A 23,554-nucleotide genomic window follows, 5' to 3' on the forward strand; every position below is an offset into this window, starting at 1 on the left:
ACATTTCTTACATAAAAAATGGGGAGATGCCATGCCATACCATGCAAATTCATAATGTGCTTGTCGGTGGATTAAGCATCAAGTGTATGGGAAACACACGGTATAAAATAGAAAACCATACCTGGAGTACAAATTTAATGTTTAGGTCTCGCCAGTTCCCAATGTTGTGAATCTGGTAGGCATTGACCTTGGTGAAAGGTTCATCTTCTGTAATGAGACAATATTTGATCTTACATTCTTTAAAGTAATTTGGGCACAGCAAAGGCTCATTTAATATCATTTGGTTTCATGATGTATGTATCACTGGGAAAATGATGAGGTGCAATTTTCACATGGTCTAAGCAGGAAAGATTGCAAGGGATGCATGTGATGGAGTGAAATGGGGGTCAGGGTTTTCTGTTCCTATAAGTAGCCACCTTGCTTTACGGGTAAAAGCAGACTGGATGGAATGGGAGATTGATCATTCAATAGCCTTAGATTTCTCTTGTAGATCTCTGGAACATTTGGCTCAGTCAACAAATATAACACGAGAGAAAAACCAAGACAAGTGTTATAAGGTGTCAATGAATGAATGATTATCCATGCAGCTATTGTTACATCTCTTCAGAAACAACCTTTCTGTCACATTCTCCAACCTAGAAGGTTGCTACCCACAAATATAATGGTCTATTCATTGCTACACTGCACTGGATGCAAGAACATCTGTTCAGCAAGGAAGAGAAAGTCCAAAATGTGGGAGTGAATGGAGAAGGATTGTGAATAGATGAAGGAATGATGTGGCCCAAAAAGTTGATTTTTTTTTCTGGGTAAAAGTAAGGTGATGAGATGTATAAGGGGTGAAAGTGGCAGTAGACCAGAAGTGAGCACTAAGGGAGAGAGACTGGAGGAAGTGGATAGTTTTAGATACTTGGGTGCAAATGTGGCAGGAAAAGGTGGACTGAAGGTGGAGGTAGAATGTAGATTGAGAGAAGCGAGTAAATGCCTTGGTGGATCAAAGAGTGTAATGAGGAATAGACATTTGGGAATGGATACTAAGAGGAGACTGTATGAAGGAGTGATTGTGCCAACAGCACTGTATGGGGCAGAAACATGGAACATAAGAGAGGAAGAGAGAAGGAGTTTGAATGTGTTTGAGATGAGGTGTCTGAGAAGTATGATGGGAGTTACTAGGCTAGATAGAGTGAGAAATGAGGAGGTGAGGAGAACAGGGGTGGAAAAGGAGCTGGGAGATAGGGTTGATGAAAGAATATTAGGATGGTTTGGACACATGGAAAGAATGAGTGAAGAAAGACTAGTAAAAGAGGTATGGAAGGCAGATGTGGAGGGAGTGAACATGAGGGGACGTCCTAGGATGAGGTGGATGGATGGGGTAAAGGGGGCTTTGGGGAAGAGGGGAATGTCTGTTGAGGAAGGATGGGAGAGGACAGAAGACAGGGGTGAATGGAGAATGGTTGTATATGGATGATGTTGTGATTGCATGAGGTGGAATGGGCTGGGGGATGGGGGGTGAGGTAGTATGTGTGAGCAAAATTTGACACAGCCCGAAGGGATTTCTCCCCGTCTTCTCCTTTTATGCAATGGGGGATGGAGAGGGGGGGGTCACCGATTTAATGAAGCGGCCATGCTGTGGATGTGCTGTGTCTTGCGACACTGCTTCTGACCCAGGGCAGTGGACAAGGTGCAGGGATGACCCGTCATCCAGGAGGTGCTAAGATAAGAGGGAGGGTGGAGTGTATTCAGGGATGGAATGGGTGGAAATGATTTTATGCCTTTTCCTTTTTGGCTACCTCCCTTGTAAGGGGGAAAAAGCCTTGGTATATGTATGTATGTAAGTTTTTTTTTGAGTTGATGAAGAGGGGGAGGGGGAATTGCCACATTATGACTTGGTAGGGGGTGACCCAGCATTGGCTGCTGGGTCCTGCTGTGGAAATGCAGTCTCCTTACATTCGAGATTCACTTTTACAATCAACTCAATTAATTGCTGCCTCAAGTTTCGTGGACTGGGAACCTGCAGCCCAACAAGAGCAGGTAGGTCTTTGACCCTCTCATAGTTCTCCTTGGAAAGAAACCTTGAATTGATATTTGCATTGTGGAACCATTTTCATACCACCAGTTGAAAATAGTGGGAGGAGGCTAGAAGTCACTGGTTCTCAGCTCTCCTTGTGTTTAACCACTTCAGTAAGTTGATGCCTACGTAGGCGTCATGCGGTGCGAGTGGGTACACGAGAATGCCAGCATCAGTGTCTTGATTATATACAGATTTTTCATGGTTGTACATAAGTTACCACTGGATTCTGTGAACTGGTTTGATCACGTTTTCTGTGTTTATCATTACTCAAAGAAAAAGAGAACAACTAATACAGCAGTGACTTTATATTTTACAATACAAGTAGTGTGATGAATCATACATATGGCAGCCAATGCTGCACGCAAGAATTTGACTCGTACCAAAATGGTTAAAAGTGATGCAAATACAGAAGCTGAAATGAAGCTCTTGGGTAAAGTTCAGAGTGTCAACCCCTCAGAGAGGAAGCTAACAGGGTTTGAAGATGGGAATCAGAGAGTTAACTCTTACCGAAATACTCCTTGCAGGAACACTTTGTGTAGGGACAGTGAAAGACAAAGCCATCTTCCCAGGTTTGTCCAAAGAGATTAAACATGGCAAAACATTATGAGCATGAACTAGAGATGACTAGCCAATTCCCATTTCTTACCACGTTTAATTTACCTTCAGACAAATCTGGGAAGATAATTTTGTCTTTCACTGTACCCATCAGCAGTCCTCCCCTTTACATTTCTGGTAAAATATTTCCTTCAATATTAACTGCAGCTACATCAACATTACTTAAAGTATGCACTTTCCTTTTGCACATATTCCTATGTTAAATATATAATTATAACACCTTACCAGGATCTCCAAGGTCATGTGGTACTGTATTGGCCAGCTTGCGTACACCTTTGTCCCCACTGAAGAGATGAGTTCTTGCTGTTAAATCTTCAGAGATGGTGTAGTAAGCCATGTCGTACTGAAGGGATTGCTGAAGCCGCGGCCACAGGAGAATGAGTGCCCACGATGCATAAAAGTGCACGTCATATGTATTGTACATACGGTATTCATGGCTCTCCAGGTATGCAAACCTACCATATTCGGGCCTATGGGAAGAACATGGAAAGTAATTGAGATTGTGGATTTATAACAAATGGGTTGGAAAAAAATAAAAAAATAAAAAAATAAAAATAAAAAAAGTATCTGATCCCAGTTTCACACTTCAATAAAAAATGAAGATGATGCAATGATCCAATTTTTTTTTACAATGACCCCTTCCATGCAATGATGCCGACATTGGTGTCATGAGGCATGAGTAGGTACACAGGGATGCCAGCATCAGTGTCCTGATTATATTTATTTTGTAGTTGTAGCTGAGTGACCCCCATATTCTGTGAACAGGCTTGATCACATTTTCTGTGGTTATCAACATTCAGGGTGAAAGAGAACAAGTATTACAGCTGTAACTTTATATTTTATAATGCACATACTGTGATGCATCATCATATTGCGACATCATCAAATCATCATACATCAGGCAGCCTAACACTGCATGTGAGAATTTGACTCATATTGATGAGGTTAATTATGAGCAAAATCATAACTGAATACATGAAAGCATTATACAAACCAAGCAATGATATTAGTCTTTCAATGTAATAGCATATATACATATACCAAGGCTTTTTCCTCCTTAACCCGTTGTGTACGACCGACGTAATATTACGTCACCTAAAAGGTTACCGCTGTGACGATCGACGTAATGATCCGTCGCGTAAGTGGCTTTCATTTGTTGCTATGTAACTTTTGAAATACCCGCCCCCTGAGCTTCTACCGGGTGTCACGTGATAGAGGAGTGATGGATCTTCCCAGGGAAGGAGCCTGATTGAGTTGCCAGTTTCCTAAACTGGTTCAATTTTACGGTAAACATGGAGGATGTATTTTCCGCGCCTCAGAATAAAAAGCCGAACGAGCGACGATTGACGTAATAATCCGTCACGTTTTAAAATACGAAATTAGCAAGAGTTATGACTTGTTTGGGTAAAATATGAATAGTATGGCACATTGGCATGTGTTATACCCACGCACAGTGTCTGCGCGCGCACCCCGACCACCCACGGCGCGACCCACGCACCCTCACCAGTTGACCCCTGACCTCTATTTTGTGCGTACTCGCTCGACCCCATTAGCGAAAATGCCGCGGAAATCACGTGCTATTTTGGACACATGAGTTGATTTAGTCCATAAACAGAATTTTTTTTTCACCTACCCCGTCGTCTCATAGGTTGCTCCCTACCACCAAAATACGCCAAGGTGACTTGTCTATTGATGTTTTTCTTACTATTTAGACCCAAATGAGTTGATTTAGCCCATAAACAGAGAAAAAAAAATTTTCACCTACCCCGTCGTCTCTGGCGTGACATTTTATTTTACCGCGATCGGCCGCAACGGGTTACAAGGGAGGTAGCCACAAAGGAAATGGCATAAAATCATTCCCACCCATTCCATCCCTGAATACCCTCCACCCTCCCTCTTATCTTAGCACCTCCTGGATGACGGGTCATCCCTGCACCTTGTCCACTGCCCTGGGTCAGAAGCAGTGTCACAAGACACAGCACCTCCACAGAAAGGCCGCTATATTAAATCGGCGATCCCCTTCTCCGTCCCCTCATGCATAAAAGGAGAAGACGGGGAGAAATCCCCTCAGGCTGCGTCAAATTTTGCTCACACATACTACCTTACCCCCCATCCCCCCACCCATTCCACCTCATGCATCACAACATCATCCATATACAACCATTCTCCATTCACCCCTGTCTTCTGTCCTCTCCCATCCTTCCTCAACAGACATTCCCCTCTTCCCCAAAGCCCCCTTTACCCCATCCATCCACCTCATCCTAGGACGTCCCCTCATGTTCACTCCCTCCACATCTGCCTTCCATACCTCTTTTACTAGTCTTTCTTCACTCATTCTTTCCATGTGTCCAAACCATCCTAATACTCTTTCATCAACTCTATCTCCCAACTCCCTTTCCACCCCTGTTCTCCTCCTCACTTTCTCATTTCTCACTCTATCTAGCCTAGTAACCCCCATCATACTTCTCAGACACCTCATCTCAAACACATTCAAACTCCTTCTCTCTTCCTCACTTATATTCCATGTTTCTGCCCCATACAGTGCTGTTGGCACAATCACTCCTTCATACAGTCTCCTCTTAGCATCCATTCCCAAATGTCTATTCCTCATTACACTTTTCAACCCACCAAGGCACTCACTCGCCCCTCCCAACCAACACCCCACCTCCACCTCCATCTCCACTCCAGCCTTTCGTGCCACACCCACACCCAAGTATCCAAAACCATCCACCTCCTCCAGCCACTCTCCCCCAACGCCCACCTCCAGTCTGCTGCCATCCTCTCCCCTTGTAAACCTCATTACCTTACTCTTACCCACATCTATCTTCAGCTCTCCTCCATCACACACTCTCCCAAACTCCATCACCAACCTCCCCAATCCGCCCTCAGATCCTGCCACAAGCGTAGTGTCATCCGCAAACAACAGCCGGCTCACCTCCCACCCCTCTCCACTTTCTCCAACCATCTCCATGTATGTAACAGCATACTTCGTTTTATCTAACTACAGTAAACTTCCACTTATCTGAACTCCACGGGGGATTAGAAATGTTTGATTAATTGAAATTTTCGGTTAATCCGACTTTGTACGTTTCGTTCCCGTAGAGTTTTATGCAGTAATGTCAGCTGCAATATTCGTACCTGTAAACTTAACATACACATGAAAATGCTTATAATGGTTCATAAACATATTCTATAGAGTATAAAGAGAAAATGTTTAAGGAGAGCTTGTGATACTGTATCGTCACCGAGAGGACTCACGAATCTATGTACCGCCAAACAGCTGATAAGGTGTAAACATGGAGTGTGCTGCCACCATGTGAGCACTTGGTGAAGCTTGCGGATGGCGCGGGGGTGGCGGAAGAGGCGGCAGGGTGTTTGAATGTTCGGTTGAGATCCAAATACGTTCGGTTAAAGCGATGGCTACCGTATTGAGAAAATGTTTGGTTAATGCGATTATTTGGTTAAAACGCGTTCGGATAAGCGTGAGTTTACTGTATATTGGACAGGAGTGGAATGGGTGCGTACCCTCAACCTGACTACCTTCCTTACATATAGATAGTATTGCATTGTTTCCACCTTTTTTTTTTCTTCTTCAAATTATGAGGGTTCTCGATTCCTTTAAACCATGTAAATTATAGGTCTACACCTCACGCGACTTAAAATTATCTGACATTATGTAAAACAAAATCTATAAAATGTACCACACAGCTGAAGGGTTTTGCTTGTTAGCATACCTGGGGTCATGGGATGCATATGGAGTTGTTGGACTAGATGGCATCTCCAGCCACACTGACCCGCCATCAGATATGAAGTAGAGTTCATTAAATAAAGCACTCTTAAACCAGTCAGGAAGACCACTGGAAACAAAAATTAATCCTAAACAAATGAACATCGTGTTTTGTCAATCAAATAAAGTATCCATTACTTTAGCACAGGGAGGATATAACCTTTACAAATATCACATTTTGTCAATAAAGAAGTATCCATTTACCATTACTTTAGTGTACTGGAAGATGAACATCAACTTACGTGTCATTTAAAACTGGATTTTGCCACGCCTCAATCTGCTCTTCCCAGTCGTTATAGTTGTGCAAAGCATAGGTTGCAATTTCTTGTGCTGCAACATTCTCATCACCAAACCAGCGAGCATAACGTCTGAATGAAAAAGCATTGCCGTTACCTCTACACCACACAAACACCACAAAATGCCTAATGTTGTATCCCCCAACACTTATGCAATATGCAGCAGTACAAATGCCTTTGAGTGATTTATAGGCCAATATAGGGGCTGTAGAGGTCCCCTGGAAGACAAAACTGTGAAGTGTGACTGATTAACCAGTTTTGACTATGAAATGAATCCTGTTAACAGAGGTACTCCCAGGAAATAATCAACTTCAATTGTTGTGTGGAGTATACTTTAGTACAACTGGTCTATTACATCCCTCTAGCTAACAAGGGGACATTAAAATGAATGAACGATAAATTTAATTTACTTCTTGCCTTTTGTGCGTGGTTCCTCGGCTTTTAAAAACAATGTTAGGCATGTCCCATGCAAGAGCTATGTCCACCTGACCTGAACTATTGGCACCCATACTACACTTGCAGCAAACAGCCACTGCTAACTCCTCTCCTTCACCTGAAACAAAAAAATAAATAAATAAATACATAAATAAATAAATACAGGACAGTTAAATCTGAAATACGAAGAAGGAAAAAAAAAAGCTAAATTTGGAAAACTTTCAATGAAGCACAATCTCACTGCTTATGAAAAAGAGGAATATATATATATATTAATATCTATATATATATATATATATATATATATATATATATATATATATATACACACATATTTACCCTGCACAGCCACTGGTGCCTTTTAACCATACATTAGCCTAAACAATATCATGAATCTTTGCTGACCTGTACATTCCCAAAAGAGCAAAGCACCTGACTAAGAGTTGTGTGATAATGTTATCACATGACCCTACCGATATTCAATATGCCACATGTCTCTCACCAGACACATCAACCATTTCTATGTGTCTATCCAAATACATAACCCTAACTATAAACCATAAACCATGTCAAGACACCTTTGCTAATACTAACTAGATGCATTGTACTACAACAAACTCAAAAATATCATTGTAGAAAAAGATAATGTAAATGTCAATTGTCAACCCTCATGCAGAAATGCAGATACATGCACTTCTGTGTATAAATGCCAGCAACTGCATCACCATATGGGAATTACATCACTGGACTAGGGACTACTGGCCCTTCCGGCACTCTTACCGAGAGGACTCCTGTCCCCCAGTCTGTAACTGATATTATCACAATGACCTCCAAGAACTCCCCCCCCACCACGTTTTAACTTCCCAACACCAGACAAGACGTAAACATGAAAGGAAGAAACCATCTTCCAACCATATGCAAAACGGAGTTAAATTGGTGAACAAAGGAATATTATAAAGATTCAAGGTAAACATGAATCATACAGCAATAACATGGAAGATTAAAATACAATATATATGCTACCTGATACAGATAACTGACTAAATCATAAAATGGCATACAGAACACAAACTTCCAAAGAACACTTTAAAATCATCTATAAAGGACCTCTTTACATTGAAGAATGCAACCTACTTGTTTTCCCAGTATTCTGAATTGCTTCATCCTTAGTATCCAGCTCTCCATCTACTTTGAGATCATTCCATAAACTCTCACCACTTCCTTGAGGGTTAAAACCAGTACAACAACTTATGCTATTGTTTGGCTGTTTGAAATAAAGGAAAATTTCTGTTATAATACACAAAATTTAGACCCATTATTCTCATTTTATATTGAATAGTAAAGAAATAAAAAATCAATAAGGTGTCCAGAAAAATCTAATAATGAATAAATTCTAACCTGTTTTCGTGCACCAATACAATATCGGAGATTCATTCCTCGTAATGTCTGATGAAGTATAGCACCCTTCGCCACAGTACCTCCTAGTTCATTGTCCCAAGCTGCTCCCCAACACTCACCTATGGTAAGGTTGAATTTATATAATGACTCCAAGGAGTACTTAGGTGATACAACACAAAATATATATCCACAGCACTGCTTTACAAAACCTCTCATTTATAAAAGCAATATGCTTTACACATGCACTACTCCCTTGTAAATGACCTGCAACCAAATACAAGTACATATGGTCTTACCCTCTTTATCATGACTCGCTCCAGTTCCATTTTTGAACGCAAGTGTTATGGATACGTCACGTGGCTCTGCATTGTGGTTCCATATTGTCCACACAAACACTCCCACTGGTAAACATGAATCCTGACAATAGTGAATAATAAAAACATCAGATTATGAATGCATTAAGAAGCCACTTATTATGATTTCCATGCACTTCTGAGTTTTGATGGGTGCAGGATGGGTCTCCATCTACAACATCCATCTACACCTTCACTTCTCTCTGAAGTGCAAGCCCTTGGGGCTTACATTAAGTGTCTGGACTAGGCCCAAACTATCTAACAACTATGACTATTTTTCCTCCACTTTTACACATGGGAATTGCTAACAATCAGCAACCACTTCCACCTTACTTCTTTAAGCCATTGATAGGGAAAATGTCCCATATAACACAGAAAACAGTCCAAAATTTCTTCCTGAGAGGTCTATGGAAGGGCCTGGGGACTGGTGCCAACTACTGTGGGGCTGCAGGTCTTTATCTAATTTACATTAATATACAGGAATGGAGCAACACTTGTTGGTTCCTGCTCCTGTTCTCCAATTTATCAAACTTGGTCTATCCTTAATTTCCAATTGTCATATCTAGATTTGAGTTCATGTATCGTTCCAGCTTAAGCTATATCACCTTCTAAGCTATTCCAAGTATTTACGCATTTGTATGGAAAACTGTATTTCTTCACATCTTTTAGATGTGATCTTTAATTTGTTCTCATGACCTCTAAACCCTCCTATCCTTAATCGAGATTTTATTCTGTCAATATAGTCTATTCCCTTTTGCAACCTGAATACTGTTATCAGGTATTCAGGTTCAACCACTGTGGGGCTGCAGGGATCCAGTCAGTCTTCCACTTTCACATATACTAGTTCTCAGATACTTATAAATTTCTACCTACTCCAAACTCTTCCTCTACTTTTAGATAACTCAATTAATTTATCCCTCCTTGAGTGACTTGTGAGACAATCCTGTGGCTGCTACCACTTACCTCGGACCTGTGGGTCTCCTGTAAGAGAGACCTGGGGTAATGGATTGATCGATTCTCAATGATTCATAAATAATTGGTGTAGGTTGGGGGGAAAATACCACATTCAACGTGAAATCATTCATATTCAAATACCAAACTTCCTACTACCTAATACTGCAATTTTCATCCCATAACACCATTAACATGTTTTCAAGTACATGTATTGTAGTTTTTATTAAAAATACAATACATCACTAACCTTGTAATTGTGGGGGATTATGGGTGATATCTGCCGGCATATCAATCGAATCTTCTGCTCTGGTATATTATGCACAGTCCAAGATCTGGGATATAATCCACAGTACAGACTGTCTTCTGCATTTATTCCCCAGTCCCATGCACCAAGGCTTTTTTTAGGACGGCTATGGAAAACACATGAGGGTATTGAAAAATTATTTCTGAAGATAAATAGTTACTATGTTTTTATAATTCTGAAATAACTGCTACAGCATGAAAGGATGCTGGTGAAATATTACAAACTTCAAACAAAAATGAAATATTCATACCTGTAAGGTGACAAGACTTTTTGATACAATGTATTTCCTTTAGGATCCCTTATAGTTACTATAAACTGATTGGCCATTACAGTATTATACTCGTAAATACCAGGGATCATCTGATAACGACAGAATTCCCCCTTGAAACCACGTCCTATTGTACCTGAGCCAATACCTCCTAGTGGTACCCCTGTAAAATCAGAAACCTTTTATTGTACGATATATTATTTTATAAGCATTGGTGTCTCAACTTTCCTCAACTGGAAACCTGTAACCCCATCAGCAGCAAACAATTGTCCTTAAGGCCCCCTACAGATTTTTCTGAGAATTTTTTTTGGACTTGCCTGCATTGCCCTACTGTGGGTTTTGGCTTATATTAGCAGTAGGAAGAAAGTAATTACTAGATTCAGTTCTCTTTACATGAAAGGGTAGGACCAGTGACTGATATCTGCAAGAGATGGTTCTGTGACATAGACATCTGAGAGAATTGTATCCTTACTACTGGTCTTCAACATCCATTTGACACTCTTGCCTCTGGTCTGGATCCAAAACCTCATTAACTTCACTGTATTTCTTCCACCTTTTTACACAAGGACAACTGACATGTGATAGCTCTCCTACTACCACTACTACTACTACAAACCAGTAAGACAAAAAGTCCTACATAATACCTTACATTTTGTGGTCCCTGCACAAAATGAAAGATACAAGCAAAATTGAAAGAATATTAAGAGCAGTGACCAAAACTGTCCCTAGACTTACAGATAAGCAAAATATCTGGCACTTGGTCCTCTTACTAGACTTGTGATTTGTATCAACTTCAACTATTTTGCTCATGAGAGAAACTGACCAGAGGCAACTGATTTTTTCTCCTCCTTTTGCTAGCTGGTGACACATACAGGCTCACACTAATACAAAACAGACAGCAGTCCAAAGTCTCTTCCCTGAGATTCTTTATGATGGGACAAAGGCAACTGGTAGCTTCAACAGGGCTGCACTTTCCAGTGAGCAAAACACGAGTTAACAGTTACCATTTGAAGACTGCTAATCACTAAACACTTTCTTACAAAAACGGAAAAAAAAAACCTGGTAGCTTCAATAGGGCTGCACTTTCCAGTGAGCAAAACACGAGTTAACAGTTACCATTTGAAGACTGCTAATCATTAAACACTTTCTTACAAAAATTGGAGAAAAAAAAAAAAAAAAAAAAAAAATCAACTCACCATACATTTGTTTCCCATTCATCATTTTTATGCAGTCAATCCATGGTTTTCTGCCTTTCATTCTTGTGCAAATGTAGAAAGCCAAGTACCTGAAAGGGTACAAAAATAAGGAGCAAAACCAATGGCTAGGCATGATCAAACAAAACAATATCTTAATCTTTCAATATTATACATTAACAGCTATGCAGGTTGAACAGAGAAAACACAAAGTTTTCATATAACAGAAATTTCATCTTTAAAGAAGTTTTACTCCTTCACTAACAGCACCCAGAATAAGTGAACAAGTGCCACCTGATCTGGAAAGGGTTAAGCAAGATAGATTTAGCCATTACATTACTAACGGAGTGTGATGGAGTTAATGAAATAGATCAATGGTTCAGCATTGCCCTAACTTAGCCTTCCCTAGAGAACAACGCTACCATATATTCTTCCTAGAGTAATTTGTGGGCTAATTATGTGGCTGTTGTCAATTATCTGGGAGCCACAGGTAAACAAATTGGTAAGAAAAAAGTTAATAACTACATAGTGAAAGAGTCATTCCCACTTTGATAACCTCTGAATATTTCAGTCTTGCTAAAGCCTGACAACTATTCGGCTCAGGGACAAGGTTACAATTATCTAAACCCTCTGGGTAAGATGACACCCTTTTCAGATTTTATTCTGGCCTATGTCACACTATTTTACTAAGCTCAGGGAATGCTAACTTAACAAAGAAGTCAAAAGATATGCAAGTCATCCACTTACAATTATAACACATATTCATGTCAATATAAAAAATCCAATATCCTAAAAAAGGAAAACAATATACAATGGAGGTAAGACAGTGAGACATCTCAAATATTCTCCCTCATCTATCACTGTCTCCATGGTGGAATGAAATGGACTGCAAATATATATGATAGTGTCAACACATACAGCATTCCTAGGAACTATGGTTGTTGCCTCTATAAAGAAAAAGCATGAGGGGAATGTTCTGCATGTGTATGTTGTACATGATTTTAAGTCCCCCCCCTAATTTCATACCATCATAGGCTGCCACTGATATACAGTGTGTGCATGTGTATTTACCTAGCTGTATCTTACGGGACGGGGAGCTATGCTCGTGGAGTCCTGTCTCTGTATCTCGCCATATCTAATTTGCTCTTAAATTTGTGTATTGTTTTTGCACACACTATTGTTTCATCTAGTATGTTCCATACATCCACCACTCTGTGGGGAAAGCTGTTCTTTTTCAGGTCTCTTCTATAACTGTCTTTTTTGAGCTTCCTTCCATGTTCTCTTGTGTTTCTCTTATCCCAATTTAGTAAGTCTTCTCTATCAAGGACTTCTATACCTCTCATAATTCTGTAGATGGTCAACAAGTCACCTCTTTCTCTTCTTTGTTCCAGAGTCAGTAATTCTAGTTTTGACAATCTGTCTTCATATGACAGTTTTGATAGTGTTGGGGCCATCTTTGTAGTTGCTCTCTGGATTCTCTCAATTTTCCTTATATTCTTTTTAGTACTGGGTGACCATAGTGTTGCTGTGTACTCCAATTTTGGCCTTATCAATGTGACTAGTATTTTCTATACAATTTCTTCATTCAAGTAAATAAAAGCCACTTTTATTGATATTAGTAAGTTATGGGTTTCACCAACAATTATGTTTATCTGTTTATCAGGGGACATATCCTCTGTGATGATTACTCCCTGCTCTTTTTCAGATCCCACTTTACTTCCTTTGCACCAATTTTATAGTGTCCTGATATCCTTTTTTTTTTTCCTTTTCCAAATTCCATATGTGTCTGTGTATATTTACCTAGTTGTATCTTATAGGAAGGGGAGCTACACTCGTGATGTCCTGTCTCTGTATTTCGCCATATCTGATTTGCTCTTAAATTCTTGTATTATTTTTGCACACACTATTGTTTCATCTAGTGTGTTCCATACATCCACCACCCTTGGGGGAAAGCTGTTTTTTTCAGGTATCTTCTATAATTTTTTTTTTAAGTTTCCTTCCATGTCCTCTTGTGCCTCTCTTATCCCAATTTAGTAAGTCTTCTCTATCAAGGATTTCCACACCTCTCATAATTCTGTAGATGGTCAACAAGTCACTTCTTTCTCTTCTTTGTTCCAGAGTCAGAGACAATTTTTCTTCATATGACATTTTTGATAGTGCTGGGGCCATCTTCATAGTTGCTCTCTGGATTCTCTCAATCTTCCTTATATTCTTTTTAGTATTGGGTGACCATGATGTTAATGCATACTCCAATTTAGGCCATATCAGTGTAACTAGTATTTTCTTTACCATTTCTTCATCCAAGTAAGTAAAAGACAATTCTATTGATCTTAGCAAGTTATAGGTTTCGCCGACAATTTTGTTTATATGTTTATACCAGGGGACATATCTTTTAAGATGAAGACGATCACCCCCAGGTCTTTTTTGGATCACATTTTCTTTACTTCCTTTACACCAATTTTATATTGTTCTGACATCCTTTTTTTTCCAAATTCCATTATACTACATTTCTTAATGCTGAAGTCCACTTCCCACTTCTGACTCCAATCCCAGACCCTATTCAGATCTGTGTGTGTATGTTTGTGTGTGTGTATTTACTTAATTGTAGTACACAGGAATGGAGCGACATTCTCCGTTTCTTAACTCCATTCAACAAATTTGCCTTAAATTAGTTTACAGTGTTAGCTTGGATTATATTTTCAGCTAACTTTTTCCATAATTCTACATTTCTACATGGAAAGCTTTACTTCATAATATCTTACAAGTTTGCTTTTCACCCTTCCACCATGACTTCATGTCAATTTTCCATTCAAATCGTTTCTCTAAATTTTTTCTATGCCTTTCTTAGATCTTAAGATCACCATCATCTTGTTGTCACTCACTTCCTCTTCCAATATGGGAAGTCTTCTTTTTTTTCTTCTTCCATCTTTCCTAATATGCCCTGGGATCATCTAGTTGCTGCTTTTTGTATTCTATCTTATCTACATTTTTCTTTAGAAGTGGTGACCTCACAAGCAGTATTGCAGTCCGGGACTAATCACGCTTTTAATGATTTTCTTCATCATGTCATGTTTCACGTATTGAAATGCCAATCTTGTATCTTTCAACAAATTATTGGTCTCTCCTGTAATTTTTTTACATTACTGGCAATTGATCTATACCAGTATCACAACACATTTTTCACTTCTGTCTGGTAAGCATTTGAAAGATCGGTTTTTCTATGGAATGGTTATGATAGGCTAAATTAGGTTCAGTTAAGTTCTGTTAGTTTGGGAGCTATTTTAGACAATGAAGTTTCATGTTAAACATCAGTGTTTGCACAATTCTGGAATTTCACCAGTCATCCTTATTTAGAATCCCTAGGTCCTTTTCCTCCTTTGTCTTCACTATTAGTTAATTTCCATTTTTGTATGAAGGAGTGATTGTGCCAACAGCAGAAACATGGAACAAAAGAGAGGAAGAGAGGAGTTTGAATGTGTTCGAGATGAGGTGCCTGAGAAGTATGATAGGGGTTACTAGGCTGGAGTGAGAAATTAGGTGAGAAGGAGAACGGGAATGGAAAGAGAGTTGGGAGATGGGGTTGATGAGAGTATTGGGATGGTTTGGACACATGGAAAGAACGAATGAAGAAAGATTAGTAAAAGAGGTGTGGAAGGCAGAGGTAGAGGGAGTGAAGGAGAAGACAGAAGACAGGGGTGAATGGAGAATGGTTATGTATGAATGATGCTATGATGCATGGAAGGGAGTGGGCGGGGTGGGGGGAGTATGTGAAAAATAAATTGACGCAGCCCAAAGGGGACAGAAAGGGGGCACCAATTCACTGAAGCAGCCTTGTTGTGGATGTGCTGTGTTTTGCAACACTACTTCTGACCCAGGGCAGTAGGCAAGATGCAGGGATGACCCATCGTCCACGAGGAGCCAAGATAAGAGGGAGGGAGGGGGGTGGATGGGAGTGGAGTATATGGGGATGGAATGGATGGGAATGGATTTTATGCCTTTGCTTTTTTGGTTACCTCACCTTGTACGGAGGAAAAAAGCTTTGTCTTTACTATTAGTTAATTCCCATTTTTGTATGAAGGAGTGATTGTATTTATTTGTTAGTCTCCCTAAGAGAGATCTGGAGCAACATATTGACTGACTGAAGTAACAGTTATCATTCCTCCACGATGATTTTATACTGAGAACAAGCTTCATAGAAAAACCATACCTTTCAATGGTTAACTAGAAAAAGTCTTAACATACATACTAGTAAAAAAGTACTGAAAATTTTTCAAGTTTGTAGCAGAGGAATGTACATTAACAGTCATTTCACAAACCTGTGGTTCTGCATTAATATGTCTTATCTAAAAAAGCATAATCCTGAGGCCAGAAAGTATCAGTTTTACTACTGAAAAAATCAAACCACTTTTTCTGTGGTAAATTATTCACATTAGCTGTAAAAAATTGATTTAAGACCACAAGATGGAAAAAAATTAAGACTCCTTTCTTGCGGAAAAAAATCACATCGATTACTCCAGAACCACAAATCATAAAAAAGGAAACAATAAGAACAAAAAGAATATATGTGATTTACAAAAGTAATAATATTGTTTGCGGAAAAGGAAAAATAATAGTTATTATTTTCTCGTTTTTCTCCAGGCTTATCTTATTCTATGTTGACTCTATTGTATGTAAAGAGAAGCATGAGCTGGCACAAATTGTTAGTAGATTGCCTATGATCGTCACCGAGTCACCCACCTCATAAACAATGGCATCAACTGGGGCAACTGACTGATGCGAGGTCGTATATTTTGGTCTCTCCTTTCAGGAAATTTGTGATTGAGCGATACTTTCCATCCATGACGTGGGAAACGAGCGACATTTTGCCATTTCTTATCTTTCCCATTTTCAGCCTGTGGGCTATCTCCACCCAGCCCGCTCGCCATGACTAACCCCACCGCAACCTAGTCCAACCTGACAACAATTCGGAAGCACTTGACGTCCAACACCAAGTGTTACAAAAACCGCTTAGGTAATTTCAGAAAACTAATACGCATCATTGCGCATTTTCTGCAATTAATTTACACAAATTCGAATTAAAACAAATAATTTAGTTAGTCTGATCTAATCTACCCGCTATGTCTTTCTACAATAAGCATTCAGTTATACATCTTTCCGGCAACTTAGATTGTTTACGCTAACCTGGCAGTAGTGCGTCTCAGCTGATTATTGACAGTAGCCAAGTTTTAAATGACAATTCTCAGCAAGTTTCGAGTTGCGTGTAAAAATACTTGGAGATGGTGCCTTACTTAAATTTCGTAACGTTGAATATATTGTTTGTTTTAATCTCAACTTGACAACTTACTGCAGAGTTGTATAACTATGCGAAGCAAATAATTTGTTCTCATAGACAAAACAGGCACTAGCTGATGAAATTCAGTTGTTAAGTACGGAGACCTTGGGCTGGCCCCTCGGAACTGAAATGGATGACAGGATGTTTCATGGACGTCCATCTTGTGTGGCCACCGCTCGCAGTGGTCCGTTATTGGTTCCTAATGTAAGACTGCTACCCTTCTCCTATGGGTCGATGACATAGAAACATCCCACAATGATACAACACGGAAGGCAGTCGGAAAATTTTCCCCAGAGTGTGGGGAGGACCGAGTCATTATTTCATTCTATTTTATTTCATTTCATTTTATTTTAGAAACGCAAGTAACAATAATAATAAAATATCTATCTTTATGCCAATTTTTTTCTTTAAAAGGAAGGTAGCAAAGTCAAAAGGCAAGCACCCACTCCCACTCATTCCACTCCCATACACCACCCTTTCCCCCCTCTTATCTTAGCTCCTCGTGGATGACGGGTCATCCCTGTATCACGCCCACTGTCCTAGGTCAAAAGCAATGCAGCAAGCCACAGCACATCCACAGCAAGGCCGCTTCACTTAATCGGCGACCCCCCCCTCTCCGTTTCTTCATACAGAAAAAGAGAAGACGGGGAGAAATCTCTTCGGGCTGCGTCAAAATATTATTCACACATAACCACTCCCAACCCCCATCCCTTCCTTGCATCACAGTATCATCCATACATAACCATTCTCCATTCAACCCTATCTCCTGCCTTCTCTCTTCCTTGATCAACAGACTTTCCCCTCTTGCTCAATGTCCCTTTCACTCCATCCATCCACCTCCTCCTCGGTCGTCCCCTCAAGTTCACTCTATCCACCTCTGCCTTCCACACCTCTTTTACTAATATTTCTTTACTCATTATTTCTATGTATACAAACCATCCTAATACTCTTTCATGAACCCTATCTGCTACCTCTTTTTCCCAGCCCCGCTCTCATCATCTCTTCGTTTATTACTCTATCCAAACACATTTCTCAGACATTTCCCCTCAAACACATTTAAATTTGCCTCTCTCAAAATTCATTTCTCTGCCTCATACAGTGCCGTCGGCACGATCACCTCTTCATATCATCTCTTTGCATCCATTCCCAAATGTCTATTTCTCATGACACTTTTTAATCCCTCAAGGCATTTGTTTCTCTCAGTCTATAATTAATAATAATGATATAATAATAACAATAATAATGACAACAATAACATTATTACTATTATTATTATTCATAATAATAATGATAATAATAATAATAATAGTAATAACAGTAGTCCTACTAATAATGGTAATATTAATAACAATAATAATAATAATAATAATAATAATAATAATAATAATAATAATAATAAGAGCAATAATTATAGTAAGATAAGATAGATAAATAAATAAAACCGAAATACGGGCAATTCACTGCTTCGTTTACTGACATGCCGATGGCTATCACTGCAGTAGACTTGCGTGCGTTGCATAGCGCCAACTGATATCGCTTGGGTGTCATTGAGGGACGCACGTAATTGTTCCTTACACGAACAAACAATTGTGCTTTGCCAGAACCCAACTTTGAGTTGTTCCAAAAACTGTAATTGTTCAAATTTTAGAAACTCATTGTCCAAATATGTAACGCGTGGCAATTGATCTATTTCCATTTGTAACAAAAAAATATATTATCAAACTTTGACCGAAAATAAAAGTAAAAGAAAGAAGTACATTTGAAAAGAAAAAAAGTGAGACAGTAAAATGGTTATTCAGTTGTAATTTCGTTACCTTACAACAGTGGCGGTAGTACTGCGAATGCTAGATTGAAGTCATATGCATCATCAAACAAGACCTAAAAATGTATTTCTGCGGCAAGTAGGGCAGCAAGGCATTTAACATGAAAAAATGTAGTAGACATGGGAAGAACATGTGAGTAGGAATTCTTCGTCCATGGTACGACTTTATGCTCGTTCCAGCTTTACCAAGAAACGTAAACAAGGGAACAATCAAGCTCCTAAAGCATGACGGAGAGCATTTCTGTGTAGAACACTCGTTCATACGCACAGGGAATATTGTCCTGTTTTTGCTTGCCCACTCTGTGCAGCCAAGAAACTCAAGAAAAAAGTAATGAGTGGGCAGAGAGGATCTCTCTCACCATGATGAATAAATAAAGTGCAATGCCATTCGCACACTCAGACCAGTCCATTCCGTTCGATCGTTGTTTCTAAACTTTTTCTTCTTATTTTGTCGGGTACACTTGATAATGATTCTGCTTTTTTCGGTAATATAGTAAACTCAACAAACAATGGAAAGGGAGTGTTTGGGAAGAGAACAGTGCGTCACCATTATCAGACATGTTCATCTCATCTACCCGTTTCTGAAAATCAATATGAACAAGGCGTCTTGATCTGCACTGAAAAAGTAAACTTGTAAAAAGTTGTTCGACAATGATACTTTTTTAACGGAAAATGTTTGTAATAAAATGTGGCACATTATGATACACCATAGTACAGGCTTTTTTAACTATATGTAGCTGATTTATATAAAGTATCGACATAAGAATAATCATTGATCTCAACGGTCAACTCAGGTAGCTATTATTGGTGCATCGAAATGTCAACATCACTGTCACATTGCAAGGTCAAATCGGTCATCTAGTATTTCTGGAAAGTTGAGGGGATGATATAAGTAAGCTCATAATTGTTATGAATGTTGTTCAGGAAATGGGTCTTTTCATTTTGTTCATTTATTTATTTATTCATTATCTTTTTATTTCATTATTATTATCATTATAATCATCAAACGTGCAAAGCCAAATCTGCAGATCACAACAGTTCTTGGAACTTTATGTACCCCCCTTTCCCAACCCTGGGGTCGGTACCTGGTTCTTACATGGTGAAATTTATATTATTATAGAATAAATCAACAGGTGTAGTTATATATTTTAAATAATCAAACCCAGCAACAGTTTGTAGCAGGTTCCACTCTCCGCAACTGATGAAATTATGTTACTCTTATAACAAATAATTATGTTGTCTTTTTCCAGATTTGCATATATATATATATATATATATATATATATATATATTATGTATATATATATACATATATACATATATATATATATATATATATATGTACCACACTTCAATTTCTGCATGTGGCCCCATTGGGTCCCCTGTTGTTGATGGCTTAGAATTAAAGTGCATTGTGGCTGTTAAAATATATTTCTAATCACTGGGACCCATTCAGTGTTGTACAAATATATATACATATATATAGATAAATATATATATATATATATATATGTGTGTGTGTGTGTGTGTGTGTGTGTGTGTGTGTGTGTGTGTAATAAAACCACTTGGAAAATAAAATGAAAGGTGACCGAAAGTTTTAGTCTAAGACATTTTGAAAATTTCTAAAATAGACGAAAACGTTCGGTCACCTTTCATTTTATTTTACAAGTAGTTTTATTGCACATTTTGTGAATCACGTGCAATTGTGATTTATTCGCATATATATATATATATATATATATATATATATATATATATATATATATATATATATATATCATATGGAAATTACTGCTACGTAGCAGTGATTTTTCGACAAGCTGCTATAACTATCGAAGAAATCAGTGATCTACGGGCGACTACCAATGCACTGAACTAATCATCTTTCCATTATATGAAAACCTTGTTGTCACTTCATCATGCAGCAAAGCCATCCATGATCACCAAATTGGATCAGAGTCAGTTTGCGAGGTTAAATAGACCAGTGATCTCCATCAGGTTTGTCTTGAAAAAGCCTGCATCACTTGCCTTGCTTATTTTGTAGTTTATTTCAAGGGGAAGGAAAAAACTCGGTTCATAATCTAAGCTTGTCTCGACTGCCGTTTCTTGTAGAGCGAAAACCGTTAGTCGGTTGAAGACCTTAAGCGACGGTGATATTCATTTATTTGTCTCATTGCCCTTGAATATTTTTATTGTAGTTTATTATTATCATCATCATCATCTGGGTGACGACAGAATATATGCCTTAAACCTAAAGGTTATGGAGATTGTGTGACAGTATGTAGGCTACATCTTCCGCAGTATTCATGTGTGTGGATCATGTGCGTGGTTGGTGATGATAGTGACGGTTACACTCATGAATCTTGCGGAGGACGCAAACAACTTCATGACTTGCTTCAAACTAATAACAATCAGCACATATCCTAAAGATAGAAACAAACATTACTATGCGGACAAACAAATTTGTACGCTTCGCTACACTATTAATTTTTTATATATGAAAACGTCCACATTTATCGGGTATTTTGGCGGGAAGCGAATTGATTTAGCTTTTTAAAATGACAGCCATTAAACACTGTTGTTATGGATTATGCCGTAGTGGATTCGTTTTCCCAAACCACATTTGAACTTGAAAAATGTCAGCGATGGGTTCGAGCGTGTGAAAAGGAAGATTTACGACAGAGAACGCAAACATTTCGTAAGCGAATCTGGGCCCACCAATCACTGAAATGGTACAATGTTGTCCAATTCGAATTCAAATGTGGCTTGTCCATTCATTATATCAAATGCAGAGGCTAAGGCTTGCATGGTACTGTTAGGTTAGGCCTAAGCCTAATGACACTGTTACTATGATTATCAGGTTGACGGGAGTTCTCCTCTGCAGGTAGTTGTTGACCTTGTCTGCCTACCATTTACCATTGTCGACTGTTATAGCCAATGTTGTGTGAGTACCTGCTCCAACACAATATTTCGCCCTGAAAACAAAAATAAAAAAGCAAATTAAGAAATGTATATTTACTGACAAACTATGTATAGAAGGTTAGTACACACACACACACACACAAATCATATATATGTAGGATCATGCTTATTTTGAAATAAATTTAAAATCCGTTGAATGACTCTTGGATTAACATAACCAATCGAATAAATTAAATTTGAGTTCCTTGTAGCCTATGCAATATGCATTACATACCATGCGATCAGGTCTCCGTAGAGTGCCTGTAGCCATTTTAATTAAAATAAACACTGATATATTACGACCTTGAAAGCCTTAAAACACTGCAATGACTGAGTAGCCTAATGCGATGCATGGAGAAACAAAGTTGAAACAAAGGCTAGACATAATAGAGAAAGACCAGACCGGCCATATGATGCCGTGGAAAATAGATTGTACCATTACACAAGTTCGAACCTGTTTCCACCAGTTTTTAGTCCTCGACACTTCAACCAACGCTCCAACTGAATGTTGGAGTAACTGTCAATACGTTGAATGTCGATCTTGGACCCAGGGAAATCGTCGTCTGACAATAAATCCTTTGGAAATGGGTCGCATGTCGCCATTGTTAACTCTCCTTTCGTAAACAAAATGCATTGAGTTTGTCCGCATTATCCGGCCACTTGGCAGTTTGCCCAACTGCCGATAGAGAGCGTGGTAACTGTGACGTCAGCTATGCGGTTTACTATCGAAGGCTTTTTCAAACGCTTCAGCGTCTTGCTTTATCCGTGTTTTGGTAAGGTCTGTGAAGAATGATAAGTAAATAAATAAAAAGATCAATTTTCTCCATGTGCTGGTGCAGGAAATGTAGTCTAGGCCTTTAGGTCAAGCATTTGTGGCAAGATTCAACAGTCTGGTTTGGTCGTCTTCGTCAGTTCCTATTCTTTATACATGTTCCAAATTGTCTAGTACAAGGGTAGCAGACAGCTGAGAGAGAGAGAGAGAGAGAGAGAGAGAGAGAGAGAGAGAGAGAGAGAGAGAGAGAGAGAAAGAAAGAATTCCACATATGAAATGTAAATATAAATAATTATCTATCACCCGCCACCTCTTGACAGAACACTCCACATTTGTCCGGTATCAGCGTCGAGTGTGCATTGTGTATTATACCGTGAACGTATTAGCGATGCCAAAAACCTTATTATCCTTCGCAAAGCTCGTTCCGGACTCATGAACTTATGTGTTCTATTACAAAAAATATGGCGCACGGAAAGTGTCGTGGAACTACATGTAAGGCATAGGAAAAATAAGTCTGTTTGTCATTTTGGTGTAATGACGTTCTTTACTGGCGTCAAACGTCAAACGATTGTACTCAAATGAGCAGGTGAGAATAAAATAAAATTCATTACAATCATATGTAGTTAGCTAGAACAAAATATGTAAACTACTTCACTGTAACAAAATTCTTCACTGCAGCCACAAAAGCATTAATGAGACTTCTCTAGCGACATTTGCTAAATATAATTTTTTTAAAGATAAGCAGCGCTACAACTATTTATGTGCACGTGCAGAGAACGTGCATGCAATAATAATTAATTGTAACAGTTGGATATTGATCATGACAATACGGACAAACAGAAAATGGTGTTGGTAAAATCCCGTTAACGACGCTTTTGTATCTGTCATGAGAACATGTATAGTCCCTCATTTTCTATAATTATACTCCCCTTCGCTACGGTTTTGTAATAAAAATATTTATGATAACTGCATTGCTTCATTGTGTAGCGCTTTGTA

At 38.9% G+C, this 23,554-nt stretch overlaps 1 protein-coding gene across 1 annotated transcript in view; it reads right to left on the reverse strand.

Annotated features, from left to right (window-relative positions):
• LOC143040352 (non-lysosomal glucosylceramidase) overlaps positions 1-16,633 on the reverse strand; it is a 30,387-nt gene extending 13,754 nt beyond the window's left edge. Inside the window, exons 1-12 of the mRNA XM_076211329.1 lie at positions 16,409-16,633; positions 11,675-11,763; positions 10,461-10,641; positions 10,154-10,316; positions 8,896-9,016; positions 8,600-8,718; positions 8,336-8,465; positions 7,184-7,319; positions 6,713-6,838; positions 6,418-6,540; positions 2,909-3,153; positions 122-207 (exon numbers count right to left, since the gene is read on the reverse strand). Of these exons, the coding sequence (XP_076067444.1) occupies positions 122-207; positions 2,909-3,153; positions 6,418-6,540; positions 6,713-6,838; positions 7,184-7,319; positions 8,336-8,465; positions 8,600-8,718; positions 8,896-9,016; positions 10,154-10,316; positions 10,461-10,641; positions 11,675-11,763; positions 16,409-16,596 (1,707 nt within the window). The 5' untranslated portion in view covers positions 16,597-16,633. The remainder of the gene's footprint in view (positions 1-121; positions 208-2,908; positions 3,154-6,417; positions 6,541-6,712; positions 6,839-7,183; positions 7,320-8,335; positions 8,466-8,599; positions 8,719-8,895; positions 9,017-10,153; positions 10,317-10,460; positions 10,642-11,674; positions 11,764-16,408) is intronic.
• Positions 16,634-23,554: the final 6,921 nt, after the last annotated feature.

Source organism: Oratosquilla oratoria, chromosome 28 (assembly GCF_046742065.1).
Source record: "Oratosquilla oratoria isolate Oo_2021 chromosome 28, ASM4674206v1, whole genome shotgun sequence".
Taxonomy (NCBI): domain Eukaryota; kingdom Metazoa; phylum Arthropoda; class Malacostraca; order Stomatopoda; family Squillidae; genus Oratosquilla; species Oratosquilla oratoria.